This window comes from Leuciscus leuciscus, assembly GCF_965113295.1.
Source record: "Leuciscus leuciscus genome assembly, chromosome: 14".
NCBI lineage: Eukaryota > Metazoa > Chordata > Actinopteri > Cypriniformes > Leuciscidae > Leuciscus > Leuciscus leuciscus.
In genome coordinates, this window is record NC_138738.1 from 28,764,438 (window position 1) to 28,780,346 (window position 15,909).

The following is a 15,909-nucleotide window of genomic DNA, read 5'->3' on the forward strand; positions in this document are numbered from 1 at the left end:
AAAGGCGAGAGAGAGAGAGAGAGAGAGAGAGAGAGAGAGAGAGAGAGAGAGGACTGCCATCTATTGGTGCCAGAGAGGATCCAAAGAAAAGGGGAAGAATCTACGCTCTTTAACATTTCATTTAATTTAATTTTTTTAACTCTTAAACCTAATGTCTATTTAAATGTGCTTGAAGTAATATAGCCTATATATATATATATATATATATATATATATATAAATTAAATAAAACGTCTTCGCACACGAACACCCTCGATTACTCTCTGCTTGAGTTAAGCCTCTTACACTAATGCACTCGTTGCTGAGCGAGCACAGGATGGCAACCTCCTCAAGAATATACAGAGATCTAATCAGCCATTACACATGACGATGGCTATTATGACCAGGCTCAGGCTAAAATATTACAGAGAAATAAACATAGTATAGAGTGCTTGGGTTGTGTGGATCTTAATAGGCCTACAGAATGTCCGGAGACATTGTGGGAACGTGGGATGTGTCGCTAAGTGATGGGTTTTACCGAATTGAGTTTGAACATGGAACAACAACAGGAAAACGGGTCATTTACATTAATGGGAAGGTGAGATCTAGTATATTTGTATTTATTTATTATTATACTATAGGCTATAGCATTGTGTTATCTTATTGTCATAATGATATGTGTGTGTGAGTGTGTGTGTATATATATTACACAAAAAGTATATAAATACATTCATGAAAAAAAGGCAGAATAAATATCTTTAAATATCTTTATTCATTTAGATAATAATATAAGATAATATCTAATATAAAGATGAATGAGATCATATCAAATAATTATAATAAGTCTTATCAAGTCTTGTTTTTAAGGAGGTGTTGAGGAGGGATTGGCTGTTCAAACTGGTGGGAAAAGAAACATTCCCTGTTGGGAATACAGACACAAAAGCAACCATACTTATTGAGGCGGTCACTGGGTTTTCCTATGAGTACACACTGGAGATCAACGGAAAAAGTCTCAAAACATTTTTGGACAACCGATCAAAGATTTCCAAAACATGGGCGCTGAAACTGGATGATGCTGATTACAGGATAGTTCTAGGTAAGACTCACAGTGAAAACATCCCTCTTGATTTATGATGCAAAATGATGTTCTTTAAGTTTTTCTGAAAACCCTTATTCTTCTCAATGTCATTTATATCTACAGTGTATGAAGATAATGACTATCAGGGTTTTCAAATTAGGGGGTCAGATAAAAAAAGGTCAACTTATTGGACAGTACAAAGAGGCCTTTTTTACATGAAAATATATAGCTACTTTATATTTTAGGAAGGGGGGTAGTTGCTTGTAGTTGCAGGTAGTTGCTTGTTTGATTTGGCAGGCATCAGACAGTTTAACTGTAATCTCTGAAGTTAAGACAATTAAGACAACATTAGCAAACCATTATGTGTTTTTTTCTGTTTCACTAGAGAAAGACACTATGGATGTATGGTGCAATGGACAGAAAATGGAGACCATGGTGAGAACTTTTAATACTGCAGTTCACACTGGCACAGGCCTTTAGATGTATGAAAGATACACTTTGGTCCATTAAGTCGGAGTCGCGTCAGCTAATGGAGCAGTTGTGTGACCAGTTACCACTGTGGAAATATGAAACACCATCTTAATCGTTGCGCAGCATTCCCATGGCTTGTGCTTATTTAGTTACATGCCTATGTTTATATTGATTTCTGTGTGCAGGGGGAGTTTACCGAGAATGGAACCGAGACACATTTTGCAGTGGGAAACCGTGAATGCTGCATAAAAGCAACAACCAGTGGAAGGAAACGTAATGGAATAGTTCATTCCCTACTGGTGGATGGAATCAGGATAGAAGAGGCCATTGAGTAAAATGGAGGCTAATAGAATTCAGATGTGCCAGACATTTACCAACAGTGTACTTTATCAGAATTAGATACAGATGGCACTGAAAAGGTTTTTTTTCTTTCTGTTCAATAAATCCAGTATGTTGGCATTAATTTTGTTCAGAGTATGGACAAGAACATTTAAAGTTGTTAAAGGTCTTAAGTATCGTTAGAAGCACAATCAATCCCATTTAATTTAAATAAATTATACATTTTGTGAAAAATAGATGTTTTTATTATTATTATCAAGACCTGGGTAAGATGGGGTAAGATGACCTTGAGGCAAGATGACACCCATCCCCACCTTAAAGGGATACTTCACCGATTAGCATTAAGCTTTGTATCAGTAGAAACCTGATAGTATTTTCGAATGACCGTGCTTCCCTCCCTCATGTCCCCCTGAGATGAGAGATTTCTGTATTGTGTGTCTAGAATTATATATATTTTTTCAATATTTACTGTAATTAATAGGTTATTATTCAGTAAATCCATGAGTTAGATATATTTTAGATGTCTTCACTATTCATTAAAACTAGGTTAAATGAGTGAAATCATCCAGTTTGATTACTATACTATGACATATCTTCAATTAAAATATGGGAAATTAAATATGTATATTCATATGCTCAAGCCTTGGAATAAATGTACCTTTCAGATGAATGTCTTATACTGGAATTCTGCTTTGTCTGTTATTGGTTATTCAATTATTGATCTAAATGATCAAAAACACAATTTAGTTGATTTAGCGCACACATTGAGTTTTAATGTTTTATAGGGGCATTCCAGATTTTAACTGTAACTGTATATTCTATCCTCTAAACCTAAACCTACTCCTAAACCTACCCATCACAGAAAACTTTCTGCATTTTTACATTTTCAAAAAACATCACTTAGTATAATTTATAAGCTGTTTACCAAAAATGTTCCCTATATGGACAAGGATTTTGTACATTGCCATCTTATGGGGACATTTTGACCCAACAACCTATATCTCACACACACACACACACACACACACACACACACACACACACACACACACACACACACACACACACACACACACACTTAAAGGGGTTGCATCTACCCTTTAAACCCATCTCAGTTCACCAGTAAAACCAAACCAGCATATGTTTAACCTTTATTGGATGGTCACACACCCATGTTAGCATAAGACTCTTAGGTCATATCCGAGTGTGTCACAGAACTGAGACCAACAAGTCATTCTTATGGTTTACATGGTCTAATCAAACGACACATGTGTTCAGGGTAAGATAAGTGCACCCTATAGCGCCCCCATCCAGTGTGTGGCGACCTGTATGCGTTTTTATAACAACGGACTGCGCAGAATTAGCGCAGCTACGACCTTGACGACGGCTCCGAAGCGCCGACGTTTTTTCCAGTAGGAAGCGTCCAAAGGAAGGAGCAGGCGCAATGATGTTTGAGAGGATACAGACGGGACGGACCTCAGTGCGGGAGAAAAGGGAATGCACCCATCTTTGCGGATAAAACAAGAGAGATACCCGAAAACCCCGGCGATAGTATCTCGTTGAGGTTGGCGCACCTCTATGGTTTTGTGGTTTCGCATCTAGACCGCAGAAAGTGTTTCATTGGTTGTAATGTCAGCATGAGCCGAAGTGAACAACAGGAGAGAGCGAGTTGACTGTGCTGGGAACACAGCAGACATACCGTGTCCAGCTCGTCTGTGCGAACTGTAGTTTCTCGGCGAGTTTGAGTTTTAATAATTTATCTTCGTCTCAGCCCTTTTTGCCGCTGAAACTGGTCAGTGTGTATGAAGCACACAGCCGGAGTCGACCATGTGGACTCTTCTCGCCTCGGACTGTAGACCTGAGATGGCCTTCACTTGCCTATTATAGTCCGTAATGACGATGCGTGGTGATTTGGTGGAGCTTCTTTGTTTTTATGCTGTATTTACGAGGATATGGGGCATATGACTGTATCCTGGGATTTCCAATCCGGACAGCTGCAGCTCTCCCTCCAGCGTCTGGACTTCTGTTGTAGTAGCCTACACACATACTCAAATATTACATGCACTGATATCAAAGCCGCTGATAGTCAGTCTCGCATGAAGTGTTAGGTGGTTTAACGCCTAATCATTAGTTCGTTTTGCTGCCATCTGTGATTGTATCCTATGGTATATATACTGTGTACATTTGGGATAATTTGCAGTTTTTGTTTTGGTTTTGACCAAAATCGTTAAGAGCTGACCTCAGACCTCATGTGGACATCTGATCTCACTGCTGTGTTTGCAGCACATCACTGTCCCTAAATCACCTGCAAACACTCTTTAGATAATTGCATATCGGGTTCCACTGTAAGAGATCACATTGCAAACATGAATTATCAGCAGCACCTGGCGAACTCAGCTGCGATCAGAGCTGAGATCCAGAGGTTCGAGTCCGTCCATCCGAACATCTACTCCATCTACGAGCTGCTGGAGCGGGTGGAGGATCCACTGCTGCAGAACCAGATCCGAGAGCACGTCATTGCCATCGAAGGTAAGGGCAACAAGGGCATTTGAATCTCCTTCAAGAGCCAGTTTTCAGAATCTTTAATTGTATATTTGGTGGCAACGAAAATGGGATGGTACGACACAAACCTACATTATAACATGCCACTTTTATGAAATCTGTGTCCACTCCCAGTGTCATTAAAAAATACACAATGAGTATTATATTACATAATGAATAATGACATTACAAATCAAGCCACTCCAAAGGGTGATGATTAGTTCTCTCTCTTCACATGACGAGTGCACTTTCTTTTCAATCTAAGAAAAAGTTTTGGACCTTTGGCTTCTAGAAATGAGAGGTAGTAAATCTTATTTCCAATGTTTTATTGGTTATTGTAGTTGTTTTTTAAACCATTTAGTTGTCTTCAAGACATCTGAGATTTCAGATTTAGTCATTGTAAGCGTGAGAGAGGTTTGAGTCAAACTTTAAACAGAGAAGTTCCGATTTTAGCCAGTCAGATCTTTCCCGTAATTTTTCACTATATAACCAGGTTATATAGATTACAGTCTGTTCGATAGGTTGTATAGTATTTGATTGATACTTAGGCAGTACAACCCTTTGATCTGCCAGTCACAGCCTCAGTTAATTCATGAACATTTAATGTCATTTACTCTGAATAAGATCCGTACTGTCACAAGGAATTGTTGATGGTTTGTGTCAGATGCAGATTTCATTCTTGCTACTTGTAGAGGATTGAAGGTAGTGTTTATGTATGGTTTGCATGAAGATTTCTTTGAAGGGTGGTGGGAGAGTGGCTGTCATGGCCTGTGAGGTTTAATGCCTTGTCATTGTTTTAATATAATACTGTAGTTAGAGATAATCATCATGGTTTTTACACACAAATGCAAATGCTGTCAGTTTTACCTGTAGGTTATGTAATGGCAAAATGAGAAACTGCATTGTGCTTGAAATGAAACTCAGTGTTCCACTAGATTGCAGTGAGTGCTTTGATAATGAATAAGTGGGCTCTTGGCTGTGTGTGGTCAGTGACATGTCTCTGTCAAAGCTGATGTTTGAATCTTTGACCCCTTTCAATGAAAGTAAAATGGTTCTTGACTTGCTGAGACATGCACATGGATCAGCCTGACATAGACAAACCTGTCACTCCCTTAGCACACCCCCTCGACAGACCCCGGCCTGTCTAATTCCTTAAGAACCAAGACAGACTTGAGATTGGACGTGTTTACTTGCTTAGTGGAATCAAAAGTGAATCTTTTAAAATCTTGCTATAGTTATTTATAATTCCTTAAATTTAAAGGCATCATAGCCCTACATGTTATGTTGCATGTGGTCATGAGTCAAAGTTGGCATTCTAAAAGCAGAACTTGACAGAAGTTATGTTTGTTTTGTTGTCAAAACTGGTTGACTTCTGGCGTTGCAGTGTTTTACTAATCATGTTAGTTAAGTGCTAACTAACTGCTGTCATTACTAACTATGTGTTCTTGGAAGTGAATTTAATGCAAACATTTTTAATATTCCAAAAACAATCTGCAGAATAATCAGGATTTAGGTATTGAATGTGTAATGGTGGATTAAATGTCTACTTTGATGCCACTTTCATTAACTGCTCACTGACCCTCTAGTTTAACAGATGGCAAATCTGAGCTGAAAAGCGATACTTAACACGCCCTGTGATCTGAAGCTTGTCTGTCTTCAGATATTAGACTGGTGTTGCATTTACATTGGTGTGCACTTTACTTTATTTTACACAAATGCCTGCTGACACATCAGGGACGGGTTGGTCTGAGCCTAAGCAGATCGCTCTCTATGCAAGGCATGTTTGTGACACTCTGGCCTCCCTGTTTCTTGCATAAAGGGCATGACATTTATAAGAATGAATAGTGTAGCTTGTGCATAGAAAAGAAGAGTTGTATGAATGTTGGATAAAACAGACCTTCTGAGAATCTAAAATTCAGAAAGCTATCATGCACAATCATATACAAGTATTAAAGTAAATGGTTTCCATTTAACCATTTAAATGGTAAATCAGTTTTAATTTCAAATTATTTTTTTATTTTTTTAAAGGCAAACATGAGCGTATGTGCTTTTGTGAGCATTTTATTTGCAAATGTTTTATCCAGCATTAGTGATGTAATGCCCCAAAAATGTGCATAAAAATAAAATGGAAAATGTCTTATGCAAATTTGGAGTAATGTTGTGAAATTTGGTACATTGCTTGGGGAAAGTATGACAAGTGTCCGGACCAAGTTTTGAATCTGTAATTTCTACTATTGCCACCAACAGTTGAAATTTGACCTTTCATTTGCTGCTAACTTGTGAACTGAATAGCCTAGAAATAATTAGTCCTGGGCGGTATACCGGTTCATACCGAATACCGGTGTTTATTTTTGTTATGATATACATTTTCATTATATACCGCTATACCGGTGTATGTCGCTTAAACAACGTTCAGAACGCCACTGTTTGAGAGGGTCCCTTTTCACTTGCACTGTGGTGAGGGCACTGCTGTATGTGTTACTAAGCGTGACGGTAAAGATGGATAGGTTAAACTATAATTGATAGCTGTCAAATTATATTTGTGTTTCCCATACATTGGTTCACAATATCAACACTGCCCGCCACAAATAGATTTTCCAAAAGGCTTTGACATCGTTGAATAAACATGAGCACTGCACGTTTCAAAGTCAAAACGCTCCGCGGGTGTTTTTATGTGAATGTATCTTTGAAGGGAACTTTTCATTGAATCTTTCTTTATCTTTCCTGATAAAGCAGCGCGTTTGAGCACTGCGCTGATTTGTGTACAGCCGTTACCAGGGAAACCGTTGTTTCTGCGCTCCTAAAGTGCCTCATGCTGGCACCTCTTTGTAAACAGCATCATTTTGTGGGGCCTTGCAAACCTGTATTAATACTAGTGTGGAATTTTTCTACAATATTCACTCATGACAGTAAAATAGGACGTTCTAAGTCACGCTGGGTTCACACCGGACGCGGAAGCGGCGCGGAACGGAAAATCCGGCGCGGTCCGGCGCCTGCCTGTTCACACCAGACGTGTATTCTTCGCGGAGGTCGACAAGCGCTTCTGCTCAGTTGTTGTTTATTCAGAGCTATTTTTTACATCATGGGTAAGTAAATAACCTCATAAAATGAATACACCATGTTTCTGTAACCAAGAAGTTTGTACACTTCTTTTATTAATCCGTTGTCAAGACACACACACAGCCAGAGAGAGAATATGGTAGACAGTTTTTTTCTTTGTTTGTTTTCATCTTTCTAGTCTGTTTAGATACACAAATATGATCGCATTTGTCACTCGCGGTATTTTAATTTGAAAATTGCTTTTATTTTGACAATTGACCGGATGTCTCGTGTTTCTTGGTGTGACTTCCTGCCGGAATGGACGCGGATCACTCGCGATCTCGCAAAAAATAGACCAGACGCCGAAACTGGCGCTTCACGGCGCGGGCCGGCCGTCCGGTGTGAACCCGGCCTCAATCTACTGCAGTATTTCCTCTCTCAATCACTAAAAAATGTGATTAACACCCAGTCATGCATGGGGGAAAAAAACTGTGGAACCGGAATACTTTTTTAAAATACTGTGGTATAAATTTTTGGTCATACTGCCCAGCACTACAAATAATTATTCCTCTTATTCTTTTTAGTGTGAATTGCATCAATTTCTGCCGAATATATTTTACGACATTTTGAACTTTAGAAAACTTCTACCTAATTTCATACTTTATTGGCCGCACAAAGTTGATAGATACCCAGTGTTCCTCAGTTATTAATTTTGTGATAAAATGCTGAGTTTGACCAATTTGGTCTGTTGTCAGGCCGGTTTGAATTTTACTCCTGTAACAGTTTATCGCAGCTGTTTTCATATAACACAGTGGTAAATATGATAGCAAAACGTCAAAAAGGAGGATGTCTCTCGGCACCGGTGCTTGGCCCCATAATTGCTGTTTGCAGAATTTTTTTCTCTCCTAATTTGGCAATAAAAGTAGCTAAAAAAGCCAGAAAATATTTGATTATAAGTGGACTCATAGTTCTGTTGCTCTCTGAGAACCTCATTGTGTGTCTGGTTAAATTTTGCCTGTCCATTTTTGCAATGCAGGACAGGTTCCCTGTTGGGATTGTTAGCTAGGAAATATCTGGCAGATCTGATGGCTGGGGTTATTGTGCTAGAGCAACAGTGCTTTTCAACACACCCCCTCCAAATGAGAGGTCGCAGCATCATGCAGATGTCAGAAACACAACCCCTCCCATCCAATCTGTGTTGAGGGCACCATTAGGGAGATGTAGTCACAGCCATCCATATAGTTCGTTAAATGCGTACAGAGGTGCTTGCATCACCCGGTGGAATGGCAACAAGGTTGGACTGTCAAATTGGTCCATCCTTAAAATTACATCTCACATCCTACTGCTGAGTCATACTCTGCTTTTATGGCCAGTCTGTCTGGCACATTAAAGATTTTGGCCATCTCTTTGGCATTTCTCAGAGCTGTCAGCATTTTACTCAAATTGAACTAAGCATTTGGTGCAGTAGAATGCTAACCAGAGCAATTGCTGCAAGGAGACCATATATCTGTTTATATTTAATTAGGAGGCCCTGAAGCACGGCCGTAGAAACTATAGCTAGGAGAGAGGAACGGGGCAGCATATGGGGGGGCCATATGTTGAAAAGCGTGCAAAGTCTAGACTAGTTTCAGGTATTAACAAGCTACCAGTACAGTTGAATTAAATGGCTCAGTGGGGTTCTGAACACAAACAATAAAGAGGCAGATTAGGGGCAGTGACTGTCTCTTCTAGTTATGAGAGTAAGTAGATTACTGGACCTTCACTGGTTCCCACATAGGCTACGTCTACATGAATTTTCATTTCAAAACTCTGTCCACACTGGTGTTTTCCAAAAGTCTCTTGTCTACACTGAAAATAAAAATCATCTTAGATAAGATGTGTACATGTGTAAAACTTAACAAAAGCTCACTGAGATGACCAGGCATAATAAAGTTCTTATGTTATTATTCTGGCACGATCATTTAATAGCAAAATATCCCACCACTTATGCATCCCACCACGGTGCATCCAGGTCAAGGTCAATCACCATTCCACGTATGGTCTAAAATGCAATTACTCTGTTTTGACACTGGACAGAAATTGCAAGCAAATTTTCTGTTATCTTTACAGGAATATAATATGAAGATTTTACAAATAACTCTTTTCCACTGCATGGTACGGCTCGGCTCGCTTCGCTTTTCCACTGCGTGGTACGCCTCGGCTCGGCTCGCTTTGACTCGGTTTGCTTTTCCACTGCAGTTTAGTACCGATTTATAGTGGATGGGATTATATATATTTTTTTTTTTAAAGACTAGATTTTAAGACTGATCTTTATAGTTGCTGAAAAACGTTTTCATTCCTGGTCGCCACATCCAGCTCTCGCTGGATCCGCTCCTCGGCTACCAACAAGAGGAACGTCTGCACCTCTTCTACTGACCACGATTCAGCCATTTCTTTTTTCAAGTTTCTTTTTTTCTTTTTTCAAACAAGTTGATGAAAAAAATTGTACTGCGGTGGCTGTTGCTCACTATTTAAATCTAGCGGGTTTTGTGTCTCGTGTTGCAAATCCAATGACGCTGGTAGTGACTATTCTCTGTTTTCACGTCACATCTTAGTATCGGTACCATTTAAAGCGAGCCAAAGCGAGCCCTACCGAGCCGTACCATGCAGGGGGAGGGGGCAAAGAAGTTCCTCGCCATAGAAAAGCACCTCTTCTGCAGACGGCATCACAAGCTTCTATTGTGAACACGGCGCTCAGCTGCCGTGTTCCAACGAGGAGACATACAAGAAGCTAACGGTGCGTGTCCACTACTATCAGTACATCACTAGTGATCCGTATAATCAATGAAAGCATCCAAACTATGATATTTAACATATGTAAATATATAACAACTGCAAAGCATCCAATCCAATATAATTTGCGCACTAAATCTAGCATAAACTCTGGCCCAACCTGCTTATTTTTAAACGCTCAAGACAGACGTCACTACCTGAACCTCACAGCGATTGGCTGCCGACTGCATTTTTCGATTGATATTTGCATAAAGTCGAAGAACGAAAGAACTGCCCAACCTTTTGACAACGCTCTCAACGCTTTCTCTGGTTCGCTGTCAATCCCACAATGCACCACGTGAGCATGAAGCTCAACTTCCATAGGAATGAATTGAAAAAGCTCACTCTGATCTGCTCACCTTACGCCAGTGGGCACAAACCGTAAGCTTGTGAGGCGCTGCGGACAATTATTTTTTGTTTATTCAAATTAAGTTATGTTCTGATCTGTTATTCTCTTACTGTTGGGGGGTGGGGTGCCAGATTTTTGTAAAAGTTTTTTTTTTTAAACCTTTTGTTACAGCTCTTTTGTTATAGCTTCTGTAGCAAGGGCGCTGCCGTCTTGCAGTACTATGACCTGTGACGTCACTGGGTTGGTTGTTTTGCCTGAGTTCAACAGACTCAACGGTAGAGAGAACGTTAAAGACCGACAGCAGAGGACAGTGAAAGATAAGGAAGGACAGAGACAGTGAAAGATGGAAACTGGAAAGCTACAGGGCATCAGAAGACAAAAGGGAGGCTACTATTGAATTGCTCCTGGATGTAAAAATAAGTTTTACAGTGTTAAAGCAAAGGACAATTAAGATTCCGTTTGCATAAATTGCAGCTGAAACGGAGAACATTACTACTTCGCCTCCCGATACACATTCCAGCACAAGACCCACTGCCTCAAGATTTCCATAGTTATACTTGGCTATACAATATGTAGCCAAAATGACTGTCATAAATTAAAATGAACCACAACCATTATAAACACCCGTTTGTCATTCCACAACATGCAGAGATCAAAGCTGATACAAACCGCAATAATATTTCTTATCGTGATTCCACGTTTACCAATCATCAGGACTCCACACGTTGGATAATCTCCAAACATTATTCATAATCCCGTCATCTTCCTTGCCATCTTTTTTGATCCTTTAGCATTTTGTGCAATAAAGTTTTGAACCAACATTTCCTTCACTGCTGGAGTCCTGAATTATTATAATTTCTTTTTTATATCAGCCTGGAATTGTCTTGCAAATAGCACTGAAACCCTCTTTTGGTCATCTACTTGGTGACGGATATTATGAGTTTTGTCTATTACTAGTAACGATTATAGCAACTAAGCAGAAAAATCAAAGAACAGAATCGAAACTAATAATACTCATTAATTGTTACAATTAATGGCGCCATTGTTACAAAAGCTATAACAATATCCTTTTAGTTTAGACAATTTTTGATTAGAGTGGAAATCCATTTACTAAATATAAATAATGTTAACTTGACTGACTGCTTGATTTCCACTTTAATGGGGGGCAAGCTGTTTTTTGCATTTTTTTTTCTGAGAGTGTTGGTAGAATATGCGTCACATGAAGAAACGTTTTAGAATACCTTTGTTTTCACGGTCCACACTATAATGTGAAAATGGCATTTTTAAATGTATCCATTTTGGAGCGCATCTTCCGAAAGCTCTGCTTTTGCAGGACAAACAGGAAATGCAGAGAGAAATACGCATTTTCAAATGTATCTGGATTAATATAGAGCTGATTTTTCAAGGTGTTTATTTGCTGTTCTAAAAACCAAGATGTTACATATTTTGGGGTTTTAGTTCTCTAGCAGTAAGTGGGACAAAACATCAGTAGCATGATGGGTCAGTCCCAAGGGCCTTTTTTTTTCTTTGGTGATAGTAGAAGGCAGTAGAGGAAGTTGAGCTCTTCTAAGTCACTTTCAAAGGAAAGAGATGAAACACTGCCACAGGCAAAGCTGTAAAGAGTCTCGAGTCGAGATCAGCTCTCTCTCCATCCCTTTCCCTCTCACTCCCTCGCTTTATCATTTTCTTTCTCAGTGTGGGTGGTGAGTGAGCAAAAGTTCTCAGCTGAATAGCGATTTGTTCTTTCCAGTCTAAAGCGAAAACAACACCCTCATCCCTCTCTTACTGCTTTTATCACTCCACATTGTCATCCTTTCAGCAGACCTGTGCACCCGTGCCCTCTGAAAAAATGTGCTGGGTGATTCACAATGGTTGTCTCATTCCTGTTTGAGCCTTGAATCTGTTTCTGCATTTTTCTCGGATAATAGACCAAATGCCAGATAATAAGAAAGTATGTAATAATCAAGATGTGGGAATTTAAATGACAAGATATTCAAGTATTGTTACATGTAATTAGTAACTATCCAGAAATGCATTACTCATAAATAGCCAACAATCTTTTCTGCAGTGGCGTTCTCTAGTCTAGGGCAACACAAGTTGTTCTGTCTATCCTTGTGAAACTGGAAGTGGAAAATATTCACCTCTTACTGTGCAGTAATGGGAAACTCTTTTGGCCCATCCTCCTCATATAGACTAACCTAGTTCTCAAAGGACATTTGACACTGGAGGAAGTGTCAGGTGTTAGAGCGTTTCTGATTAAAATAGTCAGTTGTTAGATTGTTTAAAACTGATGTATTCAGATGAGCTGGAGGAAGATCCACCTGTTTGTCCAGTTTTGTGGGGAAATCCCTCAGCAGGCACTCTAGATGGAAGTCACTTGCTTCCTCTTTTGCTTTTAATGTATGATGTGGTTATGCTGATCACCACATTTTTGTTCCACCTTGCTGTAGACAAATGCATGTTTATTGGATGTCTATGAATTTCATTACTCAATGCACCTCATAATCATAATTGAGTGAGTCAATTATGTATGACTATAATGATTTGTGCAAAAATACTGTACATAAAATGCTAGGGCTGCACAATTAATCTTATTTTAATAATAGTGATTTCTGCTTTAATTAAAAATAATCGTCACAATATTTTCCCTGCTGATTATTTGTCCTGAAAACATTTGTAGACATTTCCATTTTCTTGCATTGCTAACCAGTGTTTTACTTCATTTTCTTAATCTAGCAACCATGTGCACACTCCATTGTGAAATTCTGCTTGAATGACAGCGCCATACAGCCACTCTTTGTTCCTTCACGAGACCACGTTTGCCATTTGCTGCTACTAAATCTGAAACTTCTCTGTGAAAAACTTTAATGAATCCAAACATGATTCTTGACCATATTGTTTGTGATCATGGTTGGTGAATAAATGGGGTCCATGCAATACAATACAAAGTAAAAATACAATACAAAGTCTGTGCTACAATACAAAGTAAAAATGTAAAACAAGTTGGATTTAATATTAGGAATTTCACTTTTTCATGTTTTAGCTTTTGAGATGATCTAAAGCAGTTGGAAACTACATAGCCACCATCAGTTTGCAGTGTTTAGCCATTTCAAAGATGAACATGGCTGAAAGAAAGAGAGGAAAAAAAGCATCTTTGCGGTCTGTCTGCAGAATGTGCATTTATGGGGCAATTTGAATCTGAGGTTTGTCTCATTTGCAACTGAATTGCAAGTAATGCAATTGCAAGTTAAGTAATGTTCAACTTACTGTTACCCCTTTATATATATATTTTTATTTTATTTTTTTATTTATGAACTAAATAATCGTAATCATCAGTTTAACCATTATAGTGCTGCCCTATAAAATGCAATTCTTACAATAATTTCAATGGCCTGAATTTGAATTAAAAAACATGCACTTCACAGAGAAGTATTTATGTTCCTGTCCCGGCTGATACAACTGTTCTGAAATCATAATGAAGAAAAAAAATATTATTAAAAGAATGACATTCTTAAAAACACAATTTAGTTTAGCTTAATCGTCCATTATTACTATCAACAAAACCACTTGGCTATATATAGTTTTCATATCAAATGATATTTCATATCATAAATAATTGCCATATCAAAATAATGTTGTGCGACCAACAAAGTAATGTGATGCAACCAACATGCAGAAACAGGAACATGATATCATAGATATATACCCCACAGACCCTCATGATGCGTAAAGATCAGTAATTCTCTTAAAATATGACATTAAATATGACCGAGATCCTGAACGGTGACGAGCGCGTCGGAACTGTGGTCCTGCACGCGGGAGTGAACGACATCAGGCTGCGCCAGACGGAGATTCTGAAGAAAGACTTCAGGAATCTAATCGATACGGTACACAGCACTTCGCCTGAAACAACGATCATTGTGTCAGGACCGCTTCCCACGTACCGATTAGGGCATGAAAAGTTCAGCAGATTATTTGCGCTAAATGAATGGTTAATGTCATGGTGCAATGAGCAGAAACTGCTCTTTGTAAATAATTGGAATCTGTTTTGGGAGCGTCCTAGGCTTTTTCGTGCTGATGGCTTACACCCAAGCAGATTCGGAGCGGATCTTCTGTCAGATAACATCTCCAAAATGTTAAATACCCTTTGACTAGTAACCAAAAGTCCAAATCATAGTCTCTGCTGCACCAATTTAACTGATATAAATACTAGTGTAGAACATTGCATAGAAACCGTGTCTATTCCTCGTTTAGTGAGATCAAATAATAAATCTACTGCAGGATCTAGGAAAAATCGAATTGTTATTAAAACAGAAAATGTTGCTATTAGTAAACAAAAACTATTTCTAAAGCTAGGTCTTCTAAACATTAGATCACTCACACCTAAGGCAGTTATTGTAAATGAAATAGTCACAGATAATAGCTTCGATGTACTTTGCCTTACTGAAACCTGGCTTAAACCAAATGATTATTTCGGTATTAATGAGTCTACTCCTCCTGGATACTGTTATAAGCATGAGCCCCGTCTGATTGGTCGTGGCGGAGGTGTTGCAACCATTTATAGAGATATTCTAAATGTTACTCAGAAAACGGGTTATACGTTTATTTCATTTGAAGTACTTGTACTAAATGTTACGCTCTTAGATGTTAGAAAAACATCCCTATTATCTCTAGCCTTGGCTACTGTATATAGACCGCCAGGGCCTTACGCTGATTTCCTAAAAGAGTTTGCAGATTTTCTCTCAGACCTATTAGTCAATGTCGATAGAGCATTAATTGTTGGAGATTTTAACATACACGTAGATAATCCAAATGATGCGTTAGGAGCTGCGTTTACAGATTTATTAAATTCATTTGGGGTCAAGCAAAACGTCACCGGACCGACACATCGTCTTAATCATACACTCGATTTAATTATATCACATGGAACCGATCCAACCGATATAGATATCATTCCACAAAGTGATGAAGTCACTGATCACTACATGGTAACTTGCATATTACGTACTGCTGTAATATGTCATGCGGCGTCGCGTTATCAACCAGGCAGAACAATCCTCCCATCCAACATAGATAATTTCTCAAATTGCTTATCTAATCTGTCTCAGCTGCTGCCTGAACCCAAACAAACAGATGAACTAGAAGAACTAACTAGCACTATGAGCACCATTCTCTCTAGAACATTGGATGTGGTTGCACCTATTAAATTAAAAAAGGTCAGAGAGAAAAATAAAGCACCATGGTATAACAATACTACTCATGTTTTAAAGAGAGAAACCCGTATTTTAGAGCGTAAATGGAA

The 15,909-nt window shown here is 38.7% G+C and overlaps 2 protein-coding genes across 3 annotated transcripts in view; both read left to right on the forward strand.

Moving 5' to 3' along the window:
- Positions 1-12: 12 nt before the first annotated feature.
- faimb (Fas apoptotic inhibitory molecule b) lies at positions 13-2,538 on the forward strand. The gene is made up of 4 exons (XM_082137428.1): positions 13-577; positions 847-1,075; positions 1,443-1,492; positions 1,714-2,538. Exons 1-4 carry the CDS (start codon positions 464-466, stop codon positions 1,861-1,863), a joined length of 543 nt encoding a protein of 180 aa, XP_081993554.1. The 5' UTR covers positions 13-463; the 3' UTR covers positions 1,864-2,538.
- A 691-nt stretch (positions 2,539-3,229) lies between these two features.
- Positions 3,230-15,909, forward strand: part of agap1 (ArfGAP with GTPase domain, ankyrin repeat and PH domain 1) — a 217,092-nt gene continuing 204,412 nt past the window's right edge. Inside the window, exon 1 of one of the 2 annotated variants that reach the window (XM_082136709.1) lies at positions 3,230-4,396. In XM_082136709.1, the coding sequence (XP_081992835.1) occupies positions 4,234-4,396 (163 nt within the window). In that variant the 5' untranslated portion in view covers positions 3,230-4,233. The remainder of the gene's footprint in view (positions 4,397-15,909) is intronic. The other variant, XM_082136710.1, reaches the window with a different exon arrangement.